We start from the raw sequence: 19,378 nt of genomic DNA, 5'->3' as shown, positions 1-19,378 counted from the left end.
ATGGCCTTTCGCGAAAACTGCGAGAATTTTTTCCGTTTGAGATCATTTATCATGGGGTTGTTTTGATGAATTAATGAATCGTGGAAATAAATTAAAACAATGAAAAAAAATAATTAATTGAATGTGCAATGATGAGTGCAATGATGATGGGTTTGAGACGATGCAACAGATGCAATGATATTTTAGTCTTCAATTTACAGGTCAAACCGATATAGGGTGAGGGGGTGGGTAATGATAATTATCTAAGTGGAGCGACACGAACCACTGGAAGAGGACAAAGGGACTCTGCTTATATCTCCCATCAATTTTTCTCGTAAGTACTAAAGAATCATGCCTTAATTAAACAATGATAAATTAAAATATTAAAACCTTAAGAGCACTACAATATTTTTCTGTTCGTCCTTTGTAAAGAGAAACAAATACAGGACCCTAAAATGGAGATACGTCTCCTACGAGACGAGAATATTAATGCAATGACACATATAAAATTCTCATAATTCCATGGAATGTATTTCAAATCGCTTCAGAACTCTATTTCATCACCAATTCCTTGGATTATCGACTCAGTACTCAGCCAGCGTCGACCGAGGCTCAATTCTCAACAATTAATATCATCGAAGAAGGTCGAAACAAAAAAAAAGGGGGAACAAACACTTCGATGATTAAAAATCTAGGCACACGTTTTTATTCTCGGGATGAAATGAACGACGAGTCTATCTTAACCGTATTATTTACTTTACGAATTTTTGGTTTGGTATTTCGACTAGACACTGAGACAAGCACTCAGCGTTTACGTGCCATTTTCGTAATAAATCGGGTAAAAATGAAAATTTTAATATTCTATATTGAGCAAATTTATCATTCATTTACTTTGTTCAATGATAGTCGAACGTAATCGCTCTTGTAACTAAAAAACATTGAATAATTTTTTTTACCCGTCTATGAATAGTCGACTGTTGTTAAGTAAAATCGTAAATCACGATCGACAACAGCTCGATTAATTAAATATTATGCGGCGTCTGCGATGATTGTCAATCCCCGTGAACTCAATGTCAGTACTATTGATTTTTCTTTCACAATAATAGTATTAACAAAAATATTATTAATAGAAACGTATTATTAAATCTTATTTTTGGTAGTAATACTCACACTTATCTAATTCCCTCTGATTAATTTAAATTCCCGTCACTCCTGTATGTAATTTAAATACCACTCGGACTGACTTAATGCTATTGAATACTTCTTCGGGGTCTCTACCTACAAAAAAGCCTACACCTACAATTATTCTGCAATCTACAATTTATCCCTACAATATTCCGTAAAGCATCGCTCAATGTTTTTCTCAACGTTTAAAATATTAAAACAACTATTACAACAAAACATTATCGTCGCAAACTCCGGTATTAAACACCCAATTCTCCCTAATTCAATAATAACTTATCCATCTATCCCTATCCAATTTCTTCGCATTTTTGATCATATTAAGTATTATCAATTGTTATTCACCCAACGCTTGAGCATCCCTCCTACTTTAGATATTGCCGAATGAATTCCTCACTCTCCTTTTTATTCCACCCACAAAATTCCGATCTGCTATTGACCTTTAATCTCTCGTTGTCTGACGTTTCAATTCACCTTGACAAATATTGACTCTCACATCATTTTCACAAGATCACAATTGTCTAACGCGTGTCATCCTCAGTGTTACGTCGACGAGGGGGTAGATGAGGCGGTATATCAGCATCATCATCGATATCTATGCTCATCTCTGGGAGCAACGGCGGAGGAATAGTTGTGACATCAAAGCTGGAGTCAGTGCTAGACACTATCTGTCCATCTTTGATTTCGAGATCAACAGCGACTCGATGTCTTCGCTTAGCATTCTGCTGTCTCTTTCTCCTGAAGGCTCTCTGACCCCTATCTGGAGTGTGAGCTGGACTATCCATACTGGAGGAGGTGTCTCCCTCACTCTGAGGACTTCTGCAAGTGTATGGAATTGTTTTGGTCCTAATCTGCGCACGAATTGGCATGGGAGGACTGGAGGTCGTTGACTCTCCACTCAAACTCGTTGTGGAGTAATAAGGAGTGGATTTCGCTCGAATTGGTACGACAACAGGTCGTTGGGTGGATCTGGTGCCGTGTCGTTGATCGCCAGGCTCTGAATAGCCCCGATCAAATTTATGAGCTTCTTTTAATCGCCTGTCGTCCTCGTGGGATTGCCTCGGCTCTTCAAAACTCCACTCATCGTCCCCTGACCTTGATCTCGAAGCCAAGTCTGCAAATCTCTCGTGCATGTCTTCAGAGCTGTCACCAGGGCTCACTTTCATCCTGACATTGTCACCACTCGAGTACTTCATGGCTGGAACGTTATCGTACAAACGTTCTTCTTCATCCTCCTCTGGGATGGATCCAGGAATGCTCGGTAGAGCTCCAAACTCGAGATCCTCATCGATCTCTTCATCATAATCACTTTGAAATTTTATTTGAGGAGGAGAGATATCGGTATAGCCAGACATATTGACCTGATCATCGTCGAAACGTCTCCGATGCTCGTCGAACTGACTCTCCACGAATTTCCTAGCCTCGTCGAATTCATCAGGGTCATCGGTTATTTCTGGAGGATACTCCATGGGTAGATCGTCGCTATATCCACATGCACCTTCAGCATCGCGAAGATCCTGCCTCGAGGAGGAAGGACTTACGTGCTGGCACTTTGAGTTTGGCCTCATGCTGGTGATACTCTTGTCAGAAGTCGTTGTGTCACTCTGACTCTTCTCCGTTGCCATGGCTGTGTAATACTGCTGGGGGATAACAGTGGTACTGCCTGACCAGTCTGAAATGGAAGCTCCAAGCTCAGCTAGAGAATTATCATCGGACTTTGTTCCAGAGTATTGACAGAATTGACGAACTGTATTGTTCGAACTCGACCATTCTGACATGGAAAGACCCATTGACGTGTCTTCACTGTGTGAGGAACCAGTTATGTACGAGTTACTCTTCGGTTTTACAGCAATTTTCACTGTACCATCGACAGTTGTTGCTGAGGTTGAGCTTTGCCCATCCTCCAGAAGTGTAGAATGAAGATCATCGTGCAGTGTTCGATTCTCATCACTAGAATCACTGTCTGCTGCTCTGGGTGTTTCGCTACTGTCGGTTACAGTGACTTTCACAGCCTCTTCCGGTTTAATCTCCAGATAGAACGTCTCAACGTGACTGCAGACTACAGGGTCAAATAGTGGAGAACTAGGAGGTGATGGCCAGTCCTCTGAAGTTTGAGGATGCAATCTCGATCTTCTAGTTTTTGGAGATTTATCCTCCTGACCTGGTACATCAATAGGAATATCTGGAAGTTCGGAGGATGTTCTTCGATCATCAGAGACTGACGGTAGAGCAGTGCCTGAGGGAGGATCTGAGGATAGAGATGGCTGATGGTCGCTGGAGATCAGAGACTCGTCATCTAAGCTTGGAGATCTCGAAGATGGTTTGAAAGAGTCTTCGAGATCACTTTTATCCTGCTCTGATGTCGTAGACCTTTCAGAGATTCTTGAGAGAGTTCTCGAAAGTGCAAATGCTCCATAATTCGCCATTACCTCTGCATTAATCGGATAAGGAAGGGCTCCAGCATAGTCGGCAAGATCTTCTCGATAACTGTCGTCGTTTGGACCATTGCTGTCTTCAGAATGTGATTGATGGTGGGTATTATCATCCGGAGGTATCCATCCGGCGTCTTCGAGGCTAGAACTCCCCGAGCTTTCTAAAGGGAAGGGTTTCCATGTCGAACTCAATTCCATTTTAACCGGTGGATGAGAGCAACTGCTGCTCTCTTCCTCCACAGAACCTTCTTTCCTTCCCTCTCTCATCGCTGCGATCTCTCTGCGATCGAAAATTGGTTGGATCTGTCCTATTCCAAGGGGTCGTGCTATCGAACACGAACTCGAGTCCGGATCTTCTCGATCAGGCGTATAAGTACTCGTCTCTTCACTGCGTGAACGCTCTGTACTCAATCGAGATTTCTTTTCGAGTGAGAGCCTATTGGGGTCATCGTAATATTTGTCTCTCGTTGGCTCGTCCTCAGGAAGTTCCTCCGCCCCCTCCATATCCTCTTTACGCATTTCCAAGTATTCGGGAGTCAGTTCCACCTCAACAAGGGTCTTTTCATCCATCTTATCTGCATAATCCGGGGAGGAGACATCGCTGTCTGGACCCTGCATTTGCATTTGTGCATCGAGAGCATCTAAAGTGTCTTCGCTCGTGTCTCCGGAATCCAATCGGGGCTTCTCAGTTTGCTTTGCTTGGAAAATTGCCTGTTCCAGAATTTCATTTTGGTCATCGCTAAGTGGTCCATCAGCGTCGGAGCATTCTTCTATAGAAATCTGAATTGGTGATTTCACCATGTCGGGAGGATCTTCTCCATTGTAGTAGTCTACCGGAATTTCCGTTTTTCCTTCGACAATGCTTACCGTAACGTTGGGAACATCATCCCGCTCGATAGAACCCCCGGGAGTCGCTTCATCCGTTGTTATGGATAATGATGAGCCTATTGTTTTCATTTTTCGTGATGGATCTCTCTTGTCGCATTCGGAGCTATCAGTTCCACTGGAGCTCTCACCTTTTTTCGATTCTGATTTTTTTATTTCGGGAATCGAAGGACTTTTGGATCCAGGAAGCTCTGGAATTAGATCAGGTTCAGTTGATGATTCTACAGAGCTCTGATCGATAAATCTACTTGCGCGCTCGGATTTGGGAGCTTCGAAGATTTCTTTAGGCGATCGTCTCAATGTTTGTTTACCTTCTTGTTCGTAAGGTATCAAGTCTGGACATGCTGTTATTCCCTGGATTTCATCCGAGGGAGATTCCAGGTATTGGGTGGAAGGCTCAGTCATCGATAAAGAATCGGTAGGTAACGCATCTGTACTTTCCGATCGATGATTCGGAGATACCTCAACTGGTGGCGGTTTCGTCTCTCCTTTTTTGGAAATAACCTCGGGAAGAATGACGTCTTCAATTTCTTCAACTGTATCGTCTTTACTGGAGAAAGCGTTGACAGGCGGAAGTTTGTGGAGTGCTACTACTGGAGCGTCTAGGGATTTGGCTCGTCTTTGAGAGGTTGGGGATTGTGTTGCTCCTTGTCGTTGCAGTACACCAATTCCACTACCCTCGGACAGACCTAAACGAGCAAAGAGCATCGGGGAGTCCCCTGGCTGTCTCGAATGTGTGGGAGACAAAATTGTTTTTTGTAGTTTGTCAAATTTGTCTTCTGACTTTGATTCTGTTTTTTCCTTTGATTCTACTTTTGATTCCTGTTTCTCGTCAATCTTTTGGGGTTTTAAATCTATCTGCACCTTTGGTTCACTGATTTCTTTTTCTGATGATTTATGATCTAATTTGAGAGTTGCCTGATCTTCTGCTTCTTTCGCCATCACTTCCTCGATTGTTTCTTCAATAAATGTAGGCTCTTTAGGTTCTACAGGTGATCGTGTTACTGGAGATCTAGATGGAGATCTCCTCGGAGAAATTTTCCCATCTATCGATTTTCCTTTGATGATTTTCTTCGGTGATACTTTTTCGGTCGTTTCTCTCTCCGTACTTCCGAGACTCTTGGATATTCCTAAGGATTTTGGTCTCTGTTTATCTGGCTTAAGACCTCCAAGACTTTTGATTATCTCCTCATCGACTGATGCTGATTTAGCGCGAGGTCTCTTCGGCTCTTCATCCTTCGATGTAGAAAATGAACGATCAGATAATCGTGTTATAGATTTTGATCTGCCTTTCTGAACAATACTTATTTCAGGCTCAACATCAGTCGAATCGATGATTATTATTTCTTGAGGCATCTCTCCCAATTTCAATTTTGACTTGTCGATCTTTGAACTCGCTGGTGATAATTTAGCTTCTTTAGATAAGCTCTTCTTCAGCGGTGGCTTATCACCCTCCAAAGATTTGGATTGTTTTTTGAAGTCCTTTTTCGGTTCGGACTTTGCTTTCTTTATTTTCTTCGGTGACACATCTTGTATAAACAGTTTATTCTCCAATTCAGGAGATAAGAGAGTATCAATTGGCGCTTTCTCTTCGGCGAGTGACAAAGACTTCGATCTTAATGGCTCAGCGTGAGGTCTTAGCATGAAAGGATTGAAGTCAGGTACCTTTAAACTATCAAGTTCAAATGCCGGTTTAACAGGAACTTCGTCCAGTGGTAAATCGGCCACTGGATCAACGAAATCATCGTGCCCTGTGTCAATTATCTTTGGCCTTGGAACTTTAGTTGATGAATTTCTGTTGATTTCGGAAAATCGGGATTCTATACGATCTAATATACGTTTTGTTTTCTCTGGAATGCTGGGTTTCTCCAAAATTTTTGATTTATCGATCTTTTTCTGAGGGGAAGTACCGGATTTAGGGAAGGGCTCACGTTTACTCTCGGACTTACTCTCAGCTTCAGATTTATCTCCGTCCGACTTGGAGACCAAGTGATCCTTTGATGGAACTGGAGGTTTTGCTGAGAGAGGCGGCTTCATGGCACCTTTCATCGGTATTTCAGGGAGAGGAATTTTCTCAATGCTGTCTTGCTTCTCCAGTGAATCATCTGGAACCTTTAACTGCTGTTTCTCAGTACTCAATTGACGTCTCTGCTGCTCCTGTTTCATTTCCTCAACAACAACGTCCGCAAAATTAAGAGATATCCTCGATGGGGATCGCTCAGAGCCAGAGTGGCTCGGACTCACATCAGTAGATCTTCTTTTCTCAATTACAGAAACAATTGTTACATTCGAATCGCTGGGAGATTTCTTCGGCGATCTCTTCTCTATTACTGAGATAATAGTAACATTTGGGTCAGTAGGAGAGAGTTTACTGTACTTTTTATCAATACTGGATCGCGATTCTCCTTTGATTTTGTCTAATGAGGGATGTTTTGTTGGTGTTCTTGACGGAGACTTGAGAATACCTGGAGGAGGACTCTTTTCAGAGGGTATATGGATAATCTTGGGTTCCGTGGGGGAGAGTTTAGGACTCAGCATTTTGGGAGATTTGGATTTATCGGGACTAACTAGAATACTCTTCGGTCTGTCCGTTGAGAGTGTATTAACGGTAATTGAGGTGGGTGTTGGGGGTAATTTAGTTAAATCTAGAAGAGAAACATCAGTGACTTGTTTGATAGGTAATTTCGGCAGTTCAGCGCCTTTGGCCGCCTTTGAATTCTTCCCACTGTCGGACTCCGACTTTTCATCTGACGCAGTTCCATTCATCACGTGCCGTTTGTGCAAAGTATACGGAATATCTGCATTGGGTTTCTTTAACGCACCATCGACAAAGGCGTCCTCGTCACCAGAATCAGCTGGAGTGAGATCAATTGACTTCTGATGCATGAGAATATGCCGTTTACTGTTGGATCCAATCCGTTGTCTTCCAGGATTTGGATCACTCTTTGTACGCTCAACTGGAATGTGTCCGGCTAATGCACCATCATCGAACCCTAAAATTACTCCACCAACTACTTTAGGATCGTATTCTGCAAAACTTGCCTTCGGCTTTACACTCTCCCACTCATTAGGTACACCGATAATAGTTTCAGTTCTAGACTCCATAAAGACTTTAACCTGTCTCTCACGGTCTCGTCTCTCTTCCTCTTTTCTAGCGCGTTCCAAGCTTCTCCAGTCGTCTCTTTCCCTCGGCGAGTCATCCTCGCTCTTCCTCTTTCCACTTTTTTGAGGCTGTTCGAATTTCTCAGAGCCCTTCATTTCCACCATCGATCTGTGTGACCCATCGGAACTTCTTCGCTCTCGTGAATCCATACGGTCGAGGCTCTTTCTATCTCTAGAGTCTTGCTTAACGTAACTCTTTCTATCATTTCCCCGTCTCTCAGTTCTTCTATCATAAGATTTTTCAGTAGAGTCATATCTCTCCATTACAGCTCGATCTAATAATCCTAATCTCTCAATTGTTCGAGGGTCAAAGTCAAAAGTCGGTCTATCTCGAGAATCCAGACGTTCGTAGCTCTTGCCACGCGGTTCCCTCGGGCTATGACGATCGAATGGACTCCTGTTGCCAGAGTCAAATCGCTCCAAAGTATGCCTATCATATTCATAAGCCTTGGGACTTTTCCTGGACTCTCGAGAATCCAGTCTCTCAATGCTTCGCTCTCGTCGCTCTCGCGAGTCAGAATGACGAAATGGGCCTTTCTCCTTTGGACTTCTCTCGAGAGTCTCCAAGCTTTTACGCATCTCTCGAGAGTCTAAACGCTCAATGCTCGTTACTCTCGGCTCTCGGTAATCTCTTCGTCCATTTTTCCCTCTGTCAAGCCTCTCATAGCTTCTCTCGCGCGAATCCAACCGTTCACTGCTCCTCCTCAACTCTCTACTACCATTCTTCTCAACCTGAATCTGTCCCTCACGCAAGTCTAAACGCTCCATACTCCGCCGTTCTCGTGAATCCATTCGAGCCACTGATCGTCTTTCTCTCGAATCACTCTTCTCTAATCGACGAATTTCCCGTGAATTTTCACGCTCAATTCGCTTACGCTCTTCACGCTCGAAACTCTTGCGCTCTTTCATCGCTATTTTATCGATTTTCTTATCGCGATGATTACGACCGAGACTACCAGTTTCAACGTAAGACCTGTGAGTGGTATGATCTTCAAGACTGACTATACTACGTGCACGCGTCGTTCTCTCTCGGGCCTGATCTAGAATTGTGCGATTGGTTTCGACTGGACTCAAGTCATCATCAATTCGTGACTTAGGACGCATTATACCCTCGTCCCTCAACACCTCTGAGTCGACATGGGTTATCTTATATTTCGGCTTTAAATTCTTCAGTTCATTCATAACGGTTAGCTTCTGTTTTTGGACTTGCAAGACAACAGGATCTTTTCGCGCGGAATCCTGATGGGGTAACGGGGGCTTAGAGGACTGATCAATGGAATTAATTTGCCGTGGCTCGTACTTACGTTCTATTTGAGTACTTGTGCGCTGTATTCTGGTCTCGGTAACAACTAAATTACTAGCCTCGGTTTTAGACGCTGCTGAGGACCGCTCGACGGACTTTAGCTTGGCATTTTTAATATCAGCGAGTACAGATTTGAATAATTGTTTGTCAGTGGATTTAATTGATCTGTGCTTCACAAATGAGTCTGTCTCCGAGTCCATTTGAAACATCTCTTGTTCAATTCCCTCGTCACTATTATCAGAGACAGCTTCATCGCGTGGACTGGAATAAGACTCGGGATATTCAAATTCATGCTCGCGCTCGAGTAATTCGTAAGAATCGTGGGATAAATCGTCATGGGATAAATCGGCACCAGGGCCTGACTCCTCGTGGCCCGATTCCGTGGATAATGAGGATGTACCTGGATATGAACTACTGTAAACACGCTCTGGTACTGAATCATGATCTAATGATGGTAATTTTGAACTTGCCGCGCTGTATGAACGATTAGTCTCGTCATAACGTGTTACCGGATTGTCAAGTTCACCCTGCGAGGGTAATTGTATTGTATCAAGGCCACCCTCGGGCTTTTCGTCAGTTTTACGCGCGCGTCCAGAGTCTTCAAAACTCGATGCATATAACTCACGACAACTCGAGGAGCGTTGCCAAGGATATAGGGGCTGGGGTCGCGGTGGTGGAAATTCAGGGGGACTGCTGTTAGAGGGGCTGATACGACCTGTTGACGATGTTATCCGTTGTTGCTGCTGATGTGCACCCATAGTATGGCGATGTGATTGTCCCTGATTGGGGGTAGCTGGTGAATGGACGTCTATAGAGGTGAGCGTCCGATAAGACATAGCTGTGTCGTCGCGACGGTGACTCGTCCCGCCCATCGAGACACTCGTCACAGTCGTCGGAGAATCCAGTGTCATCGAACCGCATGACAGAGACAGTGCCGGGGTTCCCAGAGCTGTTTATCAAAAAAAAAAAAACAGAAAATACATGGATTATAGTTGAATCAATCCTTAAGGGTAATTTATGTTAATAGCTGGGGTTTTTTCAAGTCAGTTCTGCAATCAAAAGCGGTTGAAAATTTTGTGGTCTCATGTCCTTCTTTTTCCCCACTGCAATATTCTTAACTACTGGTTGCAAACATTTAACTCCAAATACAACATTTCCAGATTACAAACGCCGGTGCTCATTCTACCGATTTTTCATTGTCAATAATTCCATTGTTTATTCGTCTCGGTTTGTGTCTAATGTTTAAAAGACAGCTCATCTTGTTTTTGTATCAAAGCAATCCTACAGTTAACTCTATTTATGACCTAAGCGCTACGTCTACAGTAGGACAGTTTATTTACAATTACTCTCAAACGGAAATTGAAATTAATAAATTTTTTAAAAAACCACAAAAAGGCAAAACACAAAAATTTATAACGGACAAAATCAGGAAATGATACGGAGAAGGGCTTTCCTTCTTGCTTCAATTTTTTTTCTCAACAAACAATAGACTTTGATATCTTTTTTTTTTGTGTGGTGGTGTTCGGTCGTGGTACATACCAGGGTCGCCAAGAGGCAGGAGGGGGTGGGCAGAGATGCTGGAGCTGCCCATAAGCGAGCTGCTTGGGGTGGCGCCACGATAACCTGCCCCCTCCGAGCCCTGCAATGCCCTACCACCGCTAGTCTGCCGGAACGAATTGGACCTGCGAGCAAGAGAGAGTCAAGTTCAGCATCAGACCTCTGCCACCGCCAGAATGACAAGATTTCTTTCGTTTTTTCAATATATATTAAATCTTTTCCTTTTTTCCTCAAACAGATCTTTATCAGTTTTTTTCTCTCATCAGACTTAATTTTTCTCGTCTTCTGATTATGCCCCCAGTTTTTTTTTTTGAATCCTCACTTCAATGAGTGAGATCTCTGCGGATCTCTAACAGTAGACATCTGACATGTCTCTCTTTTTCATTTGCTTGTTCTTTTTCTAGTGACACTAGAGACCTCGAGGAGGTCGTAGCCTTCTTTATTCTGTTGAAATTATGAAACTAAGGCTTAATGAGGAAAGAAACGTTAAATAATGACATAACACTGAAAAGATACTCCAGGAATTTTAATTTCGTTGGATCTAATAGGACAATTGGACAAAAGATGCATTCTTCTCTCTATTCCCAACTGTCATATTGGATTTTAATTTCAAGTTTTCTTTTTTTTTTTATTCACTCGCTGGTTGCTAAACTATGAGTTGAAACAAAACTATGAACAATATCCCTTTTGTTATGAGAAACGTTTGTTCTTCAGGAAGACACAGTTCGGAGAACTTTTGCATGCTCATATGGAAAAAGAGTGTGTAAGCTTCCTCCAATATTGTGCGATAAGAATTGATTATTTAAAAATAAGTGGAGACAATAACATTCGATCAAGTAGGACGCGGTGCCGATACGAAAATACCAATATTGTCGCTAATTCGTATTTACAGGGATTTATTGTTTAATGAAGAGCCGGGTTTAACTGTGTGTACAAACGTGATTATTGAGTGAATTATCTTCATCTAATACTTTCTACTATTTTTTTTTCAAACCTCACTATCGATTAGCTTAACCTTCGGCTATTCTATTATTAAAAACATTGAAAAATAGTGACGTGGGACATCGGTGGGAGATAAAATAAAGAATTTTATAACACGAAAGAGAAAAAATAATGGATCATAGATACGCTCGCCAGGTCGATATCGGTAAATATTATATGATAACTGATAATTATTAATAAAAAAAAAGGGTACATCGATCATTCGGGTTTTATCGTGCCTGATGGTGAGCCTGACTCCCCGCCACCCCTTGTTCGAGCAGGCAATACACTAATATGTAGAATTTTCATTTTCCAGGTTTTTCAAAAAGATTATACGTCTTTTGTGGAATAATATTCGTGTGCAGTGTAATAAAATAAATGATAAGTAACAGGTTTAAGGCACACAGACCGTACTAAAGGTAAAAGAGACGAATCAGATCAAGGTGTAGCTGAATACAGCAAGTTGCAATTCATTCAGTGGCATTAAAATCATTGTAAATTACTAGTTCATTCATCATCAATTATTCTACGATTTGTTTCCAACTCGTTTTAAAAATAGTAAAAATTCATTGTCAGTCACTACTACTGGTTATTCACGGATTGGTTAATGAATAAATCAAGGTAGTTGTGATTATTTCAATTTCCCAAAGATTAATTAACAGAGTGTATTAAAATCTACATTCTGCACTCAAGACTTTGGTTTGAAAAAAATTTATCACTTTCTGGGATTCGAACTCGGACCGTTGAGGTGGTGAGACGAATCCCATAGCTCTGCGCCAAATACCTTTACGACACAAGTAGCAAAAATTTGATGTAATGTATTCATAATGATTTTAACCCACTGATATAGTAAAGTGCGATGAATGCAATTATACCGACGTGACATAAACAAATACAGTAGACTCCCGTTATAGTCGCGCGCATGGGGGAGCGAATCCGGAGAATTCGACTATATTCAACTCTTTTTTCATAACAAAATTAGAATACGAGAGAAATTCATTTTTCGGCTTTATTTTGCTTGGGACTCAATTACTCACCGGACGAAACATTGGATTGTTCACATCTTGTAACCCCGGGGTAGTAGATTTGGGAGAATCGAAAGATACGCCAAAATAAAAATTTAGGAGAGGTGCGACTATAACGGAATTCTACTGTAGTGATACTTTGAGTTGTCCCGGCGATAAGCGAGACCGTGCCACCTCCATCTCAACGAATAAAAACATCAAGGTGTTTATGTGTTACAATAAAAGGAATTTCATCACTTTGTGCTTGTTACACTTAATGAAAAAGTCATCAACGTTATCAAAAAATCAATCTTGGGACTTTCCAGGGAGACAGACGCAATTTACTCATGCACTATCTACATCATTACTCTGAGTTCGTGTATCTCATTGTTTTTTTTATCAAATCGGACAGCGAATCCAGCATTCCTGGCTTTGTCATATGGTTTTCCAATTATATTTATTTGAGTATTTGACTTATATTTTGTAAATGAGGACTCACCTTTGAAATGTTTGACGTTTCACGTAGTTATCACGGACGAACTCGACTATCTGCTTTTGCGTTTTTCCACTGTACCTGTTGACAGACCATATGAATAAAGATGTGAATAAATATTATCAAGTCAGAAATTGCTACATCTTGTGATCTCACGATTTGATCTTATTATTTAATCGAAATACCTGAAGGATGAGCCTCGACTAAGAACTCTGGTTTTCTGCCTAATGACTCGTTTAACAACCGAACACCTGAAAAATCCGTGATTTTCCACGCACTTTTTCCAAAAATTTTTGCACTCATTCCTCCCTTCGAAGAAAAATTCCACCGTATCTTTATAATATCCCTGCAGAAATAATAAATGAATCAAGTCGAGGGGGCATAAATCATAAATATTTTGCAATCTAAATATACTCACGTATCCCTCGGGGTGTAGTTTGATTAAGAATCGTTTCCGTTTGAAACTTATTTTACGTATTTTAGCCCAGCTAAATGTGTTTATCTTTGTATAATGTTGAAAGACTATAATGCCCATGTGTGCCACTGCTAAATTCAGTGGGACTCCCTCGTGATCCTTGACAAAGAACGGAGAAATAATTAAAAAATAGTGATAGAGTAAGGAGCAAAGTATCCGGTATAAGTAAAAAGAGTTATGAACTATTTTATTTACCTTAGCCGGATGCATTTTCATTCCATACAGTTCACACCGTCGCGCTGTCTCCAAGAGATTTAAATCTGCCTCTGCGGGAGACTGACCTCTGCAATATATATACATATATATAGAAGCCAACGAAAATTCGAGCTTATAAAAATTGTCCTCTACTTGCGTATTTTTCCGCTTTTCTATAATTAGTTTTTAATAAGTATTCCATTTTTGAAATTTCAATTATATCAATTTTATGACCCTACTAGATACTCCACAGAGAATCCGACACTCTGTGAAACTTTTCTCTTGGGTGAATCCTCTTAAAAAACATCCAAATTTTTCTGAAGGTAGCCCTATAGAAATCTCCATAGAAACTTTAATGGGATGATCCAATAGAAATTTTTTTATACATGTTTCTATCTGTCATGAACTGGTTCCAAAGGGTGTCAGTACTAGTATATGGGGTGTTGAACTCTTTTCTAAGTTTCAGAAACTAGAGCACAGAAGTTCCTTATTCACGTGAATATTGATCCTTTTTTTTCGCACAAAAAGGATGGGACCATATATTAAACAATGACAATCTCTAAAAAAATCCTCCAAAAATGTTCTATTAGCTGCTATTTAATTGAATTTCCTTACGCATGTTTTTTATGATTTTCCATGATCCGTCGTTCGAGTTCCTGATCCTGATGCGGTACGAACTTATACGTAGACAGATACGTATGGTCAGGGTAATCTTCGATGACGTAATCTCCGCATTCAGCTGGTGACAAATGAGAATAAAAAATGACGATACAACGGGCACCTTCATCTGATTATTTAAATCAACAGTACGTGAGAATCAGTCGATGAGTCGTACTGTCTCACAGACACAATGAAAACTTACCCTGTACAATGTAACTAGCCATGAGCGCAGCGGTATTGTCGTTGCACTGTAGATATCCCTGGGACAGGTCTCGCTTGATTTGAAGGCAAAACAAGTATCTGGTGAACTCCTCCTCGAGTTGGCCGGGATCGGGTGTGTAAAATTTTACGCAAAATCTTAACAGTGGATCTACCAGGGAAAGACCAACTTGTCTGCATACTGGTTTCTCCAGGTCTAGCCAGTACTGAAATTATTTTCATCATTCAGTCATGTATTTTACAACCTTTCATCCAATGAATCGGTTAAATGTTCAGGGAAAATGAAAAATCGTTAGTGATATTCGGATAAATTAATCCATGTCCATCAATTCCGAAGACGAATTTATGACTTCTGATAATCGAAGCATTTTGATAATTCGATAAGAGGGTATTTAAACGAATTCTCGGTATATTACGTATCTCAAGGCGAGTTCCAATATTATCTTTAAAATTGTGGTTTAAATTAATATTTACAATTACACATCACTTATCAATAGCTCATTCTCCACTTTAAATAGTTTAATTCGGCATTTGTATGGCATTGTAAATATGAAGCGATTTCCATATGTGTTTCAACTAGTTTAGTAAGAAAATAAAAACATTGGAAATTCTCACGGTAACTGCTTCCATTCGGAAGTAAAAAATTAAAGCGAAATTGGAAGTTTAATTTTGCCCGGCGTTCATCTCTGTAAGTGTATATTGAGTCAAATGCAATTTTAATTCCGTCTCAACCATTATTTATCCAATTTATTACTTATCTCAATAACTTCACCACTTATCTCATTCACCCGTTAAAACGCTTATAAAAAATGGATGTATCATGTCATATAATCAATAAGAAAAAAGATAAAAAAGAGATAATGTATTCACCTTCGTTCCGTTCGGTTCCTGATATTCCAAACCGAAGTAGTCCGCTTCTAACAGGTGTAATTGTTTGCAGACTTGGTCGAACAACACGCGACCCATAGCTTTCGCCTGTAATTCCCATAAAAACCCATTATAGAATGCAAATTATGTTCACATAAATAAAGTCGTTGTACAACTTTGGAAAAATATTTGCCCTCCTAGTGATAAAACTTTACAAGTCGACTTCTCTCGTCAACCGGGAAGTTATCTCGACACTCACTGATGGTGCAATCAAATATCAAGAGGCTTTCTCCACTTTTTCAGTCTTCTTCACAGAATAGAAAAAAAGCCGTGAAAATAATCGTAAAAAGAAAAAAAAATCTTAATTGTGCAACATTTCTCATTGGACATTGCCATTAAACGAATGACAAAAGCATCATTTTCGGCTCGAATCCCATGGAGATGTAATGGCCATTAAAAAATAAATGCGTAGAGTTGAATGAAGTCGAATTGAAATCTTTGATTATAATCTCGAGAGCTTTGTTATAAAACTCCAATAATAAATGTATATTCCTGCTTTCCCAGAACTACCATAATTTTTCATTATACACCGCTCCTTCCTACAATGCATAATGAAAAAGAAGAAGAAAATCAGTCTGACATTTTTATAGAGAGGAAGACATGAGAGAATATAAACTCTCGGCCCAAAAATAAACAAACCGACCTAACCGCTCCAGGTATTATCTTCCGTGAGTACGCAAACATGTGCTTTATGAGAGCGAAAGAAAAAAATGGGGAGGAAAAGAAAATAGAAAAAATGTAGCGAAAAAAAAATCAATAGGTCAGTCTTGCAGCTTCTTCCCCTCGGTTGTTGCAAACTGACACACCTCAGCGTTAAACTCCATCACTGCTTGTGCATAATGCGCCCTAATAACTTATCCCAGTGGAAATAATATTGTACCCCGGAGTTTATGATAAAGCAGTAACAGGATTTTCAACGAAGGTGAATTGACTGACCAGGTCCAATTGACTATTCCGTTACAGATTGAACTAATCCCTTTCAAGGCCAATGCAACTAATCAGACCATTTTTTTCAGGCATTTACGACTTCAATTGTTGGACAGATTAGCGTTTCCCGGTGTTGGGCAATTGCACGAAAAATTTATGATATTTGCACGGTCTGAAAAAAGGGAAGTTAGATCAGTCCCAGGCCTTCAATATAAAGTTTTTCATCTGCCAAGAAGTCTCCTGACATTGTCTCACATCTGACAAAAACACCTTACGCAATACAATAGAAATTGTCAGACTTCTCTCTAAAATTATTAACATTTTCAATCAGTTTCTTCTGGGATTGAGAATACGGAAATGATTGTGGGTAAATGTGACCAAGCAATTGAATTTCTACAGATAATTGAATCCATGAACAATTAAAAACCCCGATCAATTATCGAGTGGGTAACTTATTCAGTAACAGAAGCGGACTTGTAAACTAGACCCCTTGACCCGAATAATCAAACGGTTACTTGTAAAGTGCCTGGATGGGCAGATTAAATAGGAAGCAATTACCCTTCTGCAACTCGTTCTTTTCTAGTCAAATGAAAAACGGGAAAGACACCTCATAAATTTACAGTCACATTTAAATTGTCATAACAATAAGTGTTACTGGGACGAAACCGTCCCCATAGAAGCAGAAGCATATACCATTCGAAAAAAAATGTAATTTCATTCATAGTCGAGCTTCAATATTTTCACAGAATATATTCATCAAATTTTTCTGGCTTTCTATTCATTTTCGGGGTTGAATGAAACGAAAATCCACCAGTTTGTTTGATTTTTCTCCGAAGGTTCACATTTCAATGAAAGATTTCAGTGGAAATTCTGTGGAATTAAATCACGATAGAAATTGTCGAAAATTGACAAGGAAAATCCAGAAAAATTTGTTGATAATGTAATTCTCACGCCCGAAATCAATCTAGGGTAATGAAAAATGGGTAAAAAATAAATAAATAGAATGTACCTGCACTTGAAACATAGTGATGGTGTCATCCAGCATTTGCACTCTAACAGCAAGCATTTTTCCAGCTTTTCTCGGTGTAGTGGGTGGCGTACGACTGCCACCATCTACACCAGCGGGTGTGGAGTGACTGTGCGGCATCTTGGAGCTGATCATCCCTAAATTGTCGATATCATTCATAGTCCCATCCAATTAATTTGACTGATACCACCCCGCTCCACGTCCTTTATCCTTTCTATCCCCTTATTCTCAACCAGAGTTCATCGATCTTCCCCTCTCGACGTTAGGTTGTCATCCTACGCACAGAGAGATAAAAAAAACATTTCCCACATCCATAAAAAAAACTTAAAATACATTCCCAAAGCCCTGAAAAAAAATTGCTCTCACGCAAGCCCTTTGACAACAAAAGGCCCCTCATTTCCAGCATGGAAATATGTAAAACTACATCGTTCGTTGGTGATAATCACGCACTCTGATGTAACCGATGTCACAAAGACGATAAAAGGACCGTCGTCACTCGAAAAATGATGAGACAAAGCCGGCGAATAAAGAAAAAAAAACAACAACAAACTAGACGAGCAAATAGACTAAACAAAACTCGAGTCATAAACGTCGATACACTATCACTCACATCAATGCCTGCTCCTCATTACGACACACTTGAGATGTTGAATGCATCAGGAAGACTGGAGATAATATAATCACCCGAAGGTCTCACTGAATTCCTCAACGATGGTCAATCAAATTGATAATCTCTCAATTCAATGAGCAACGAAAGAGGACGATACAAAAAGTAAAAAATAATGGTAAAGGCATTTTGAAGGGATGCGGGCGTAGTGTCGAGTGCCAACACTGGGCAAGCACGCCCCAAAACACGAAGACAGGGGCCCCTAGAGTTCATTGATCACCCGGCATTGCCAAACCCGTACAGCCTCTCCTCATTTTAACAATATATATTTTTCACTCCAACACTTTTATAAACACACGACTTGAATGAAACATCTGAACTCAAACTTACTTAATAGTATGGGCCACGGGTGGGTCTTACTGTGATTTAATCGGTGTATTTTCCTCGTTACAAAATGCCCAGTGTTGGGCGAGGAAAACCCGTGGATTCCGAACCAAACTAAAACACCTACGGAGCACTGATGGCTCTCCTTCTCTCTCACCACTCGCTTCGGTGGAGTGAAACGAGTGAAACACTGGCGCTGGGAAATACTGACGTGAAATGTGTTGGTTTGCGTCGTTTGTGTGCCTCTGATAGGTGGGGAGAGAAATCAGTGGTTCTCATCCACCATAAAATGGCCAACTGGTGCGCCTCCAGCCACACTGTCTCTATTTTTTTACAGTTACATTTCACTGAGACAAACCTCCGGTATTCATGTTTATGTCAGGCGTTATCGTCACCTCCAACGATCATCAATCCGACCACCAGTTTCACGAGAAAAATTCCATACAATTATCCCTCTAATCATCCCAGGGGTAACTGAGCATTTTTACATTTTTTTCATTTTTTTTATTTCAATAGGTTTTCCGGGGGTATTTAGATGTTTTTCTTTTTTTCACGTTTTGCTTTTTTTTCAGGCCTTTTTTGTCAAGGATTTCCACACCGCTTTTGACAGAGAGATGAATGGAGTCGTTGGTATTGTTATTTTGTTGGCGTAGTTGTTGTTTTTAATAATTCATAATGTGTTGGGATGAAAAGTGAGCGGTCTTAGAGGTATGTACGTTGGCGCAGCCGCAATCACAGTACATTATACATGATGCACTCCTTGGGTATTAACATCGAAGGCCACATAGGTATATCCAAGATTGGAATGGACAGAGGTCTTTTGGTGGTAGGCCCCAACTGTCCAATCAGGTATTATGGGATTTTGGTATGTGCCGAGGAGTTTGGCAATGCACAACAATCGGTGTCAGGAGGGAATATGGACTGGAATCACTGGAGAAACTCGATATCACACTGGCAATCACTACGGGGAAGTTGTGGA

At 40.6% G+C, this 19,378-nt stretch overlaps 1 protein-coding gene across 1 annotated transcript; it reads right to left on the bottom strand.

The window, feature by feature from the left end:
• Positions 1 to 1,150: 1,150 nt before the first annotated feature.
• Positions 1,151 to 18,864, bottom strand: LOC105262935 (uncharacterized). The gene is made up of 13 exons (XM_011298842.1): positions 18,019 to 18,864; positions 17,391 to 17,683; positions 15,398 to 15,502; positions 14,511 to 14,733; positions 14,264 to 14,387; positions 13,649 to 13,736; positions 13,397 to 13,552; positions 13,164 to 13,324; positions 12,985 to 13,059; positions 10,483 to 10,625; positions 6,521 to 9,892; positions 5,484 to 6,433; positions 1,151 to 5,300 (listed from the first exon to the last, which is right to left on the bottom strand). Exons 2-13 carry the CDS (start codon positions 17,565 to 17,567, stop codon positions 1,683 to 1,685), a joined length of 9,192 nt encoding a protein of 3,063 aa, XP_011297144.1. The 5' UTR covers positions 17,568 to 17,683; positions 18,019 to 18,864; the 3' UTR covers positions 1,151 to 1,682.
• Positions 18,865 to 19,378: the final 514 nt, after the last annotated feature.

The sequence above is a fragment of the Fopius arisanus genome, unplaced genomic scaffold, assembly GCF_000806365.1.
Source record: "Fopius arisanus strain USDA-PBARC FA_bdor unplaced genomic scaffold, ASM80636v1 scaffold00011, whole genome shotgun sequence".
In the NCBI taxonomy this organism is placed as follows: domain Eukaryota; kingdom Metazoa; phylum Arthropoda; class Insecta; order Hymenoptera; family Braconidae; genus Fopius; species Fopius arisanus.
Note: the sequence above shows the minus strand (reverse complement) of the source record. Positions and strands in the feature narration are given on the sequence as shown.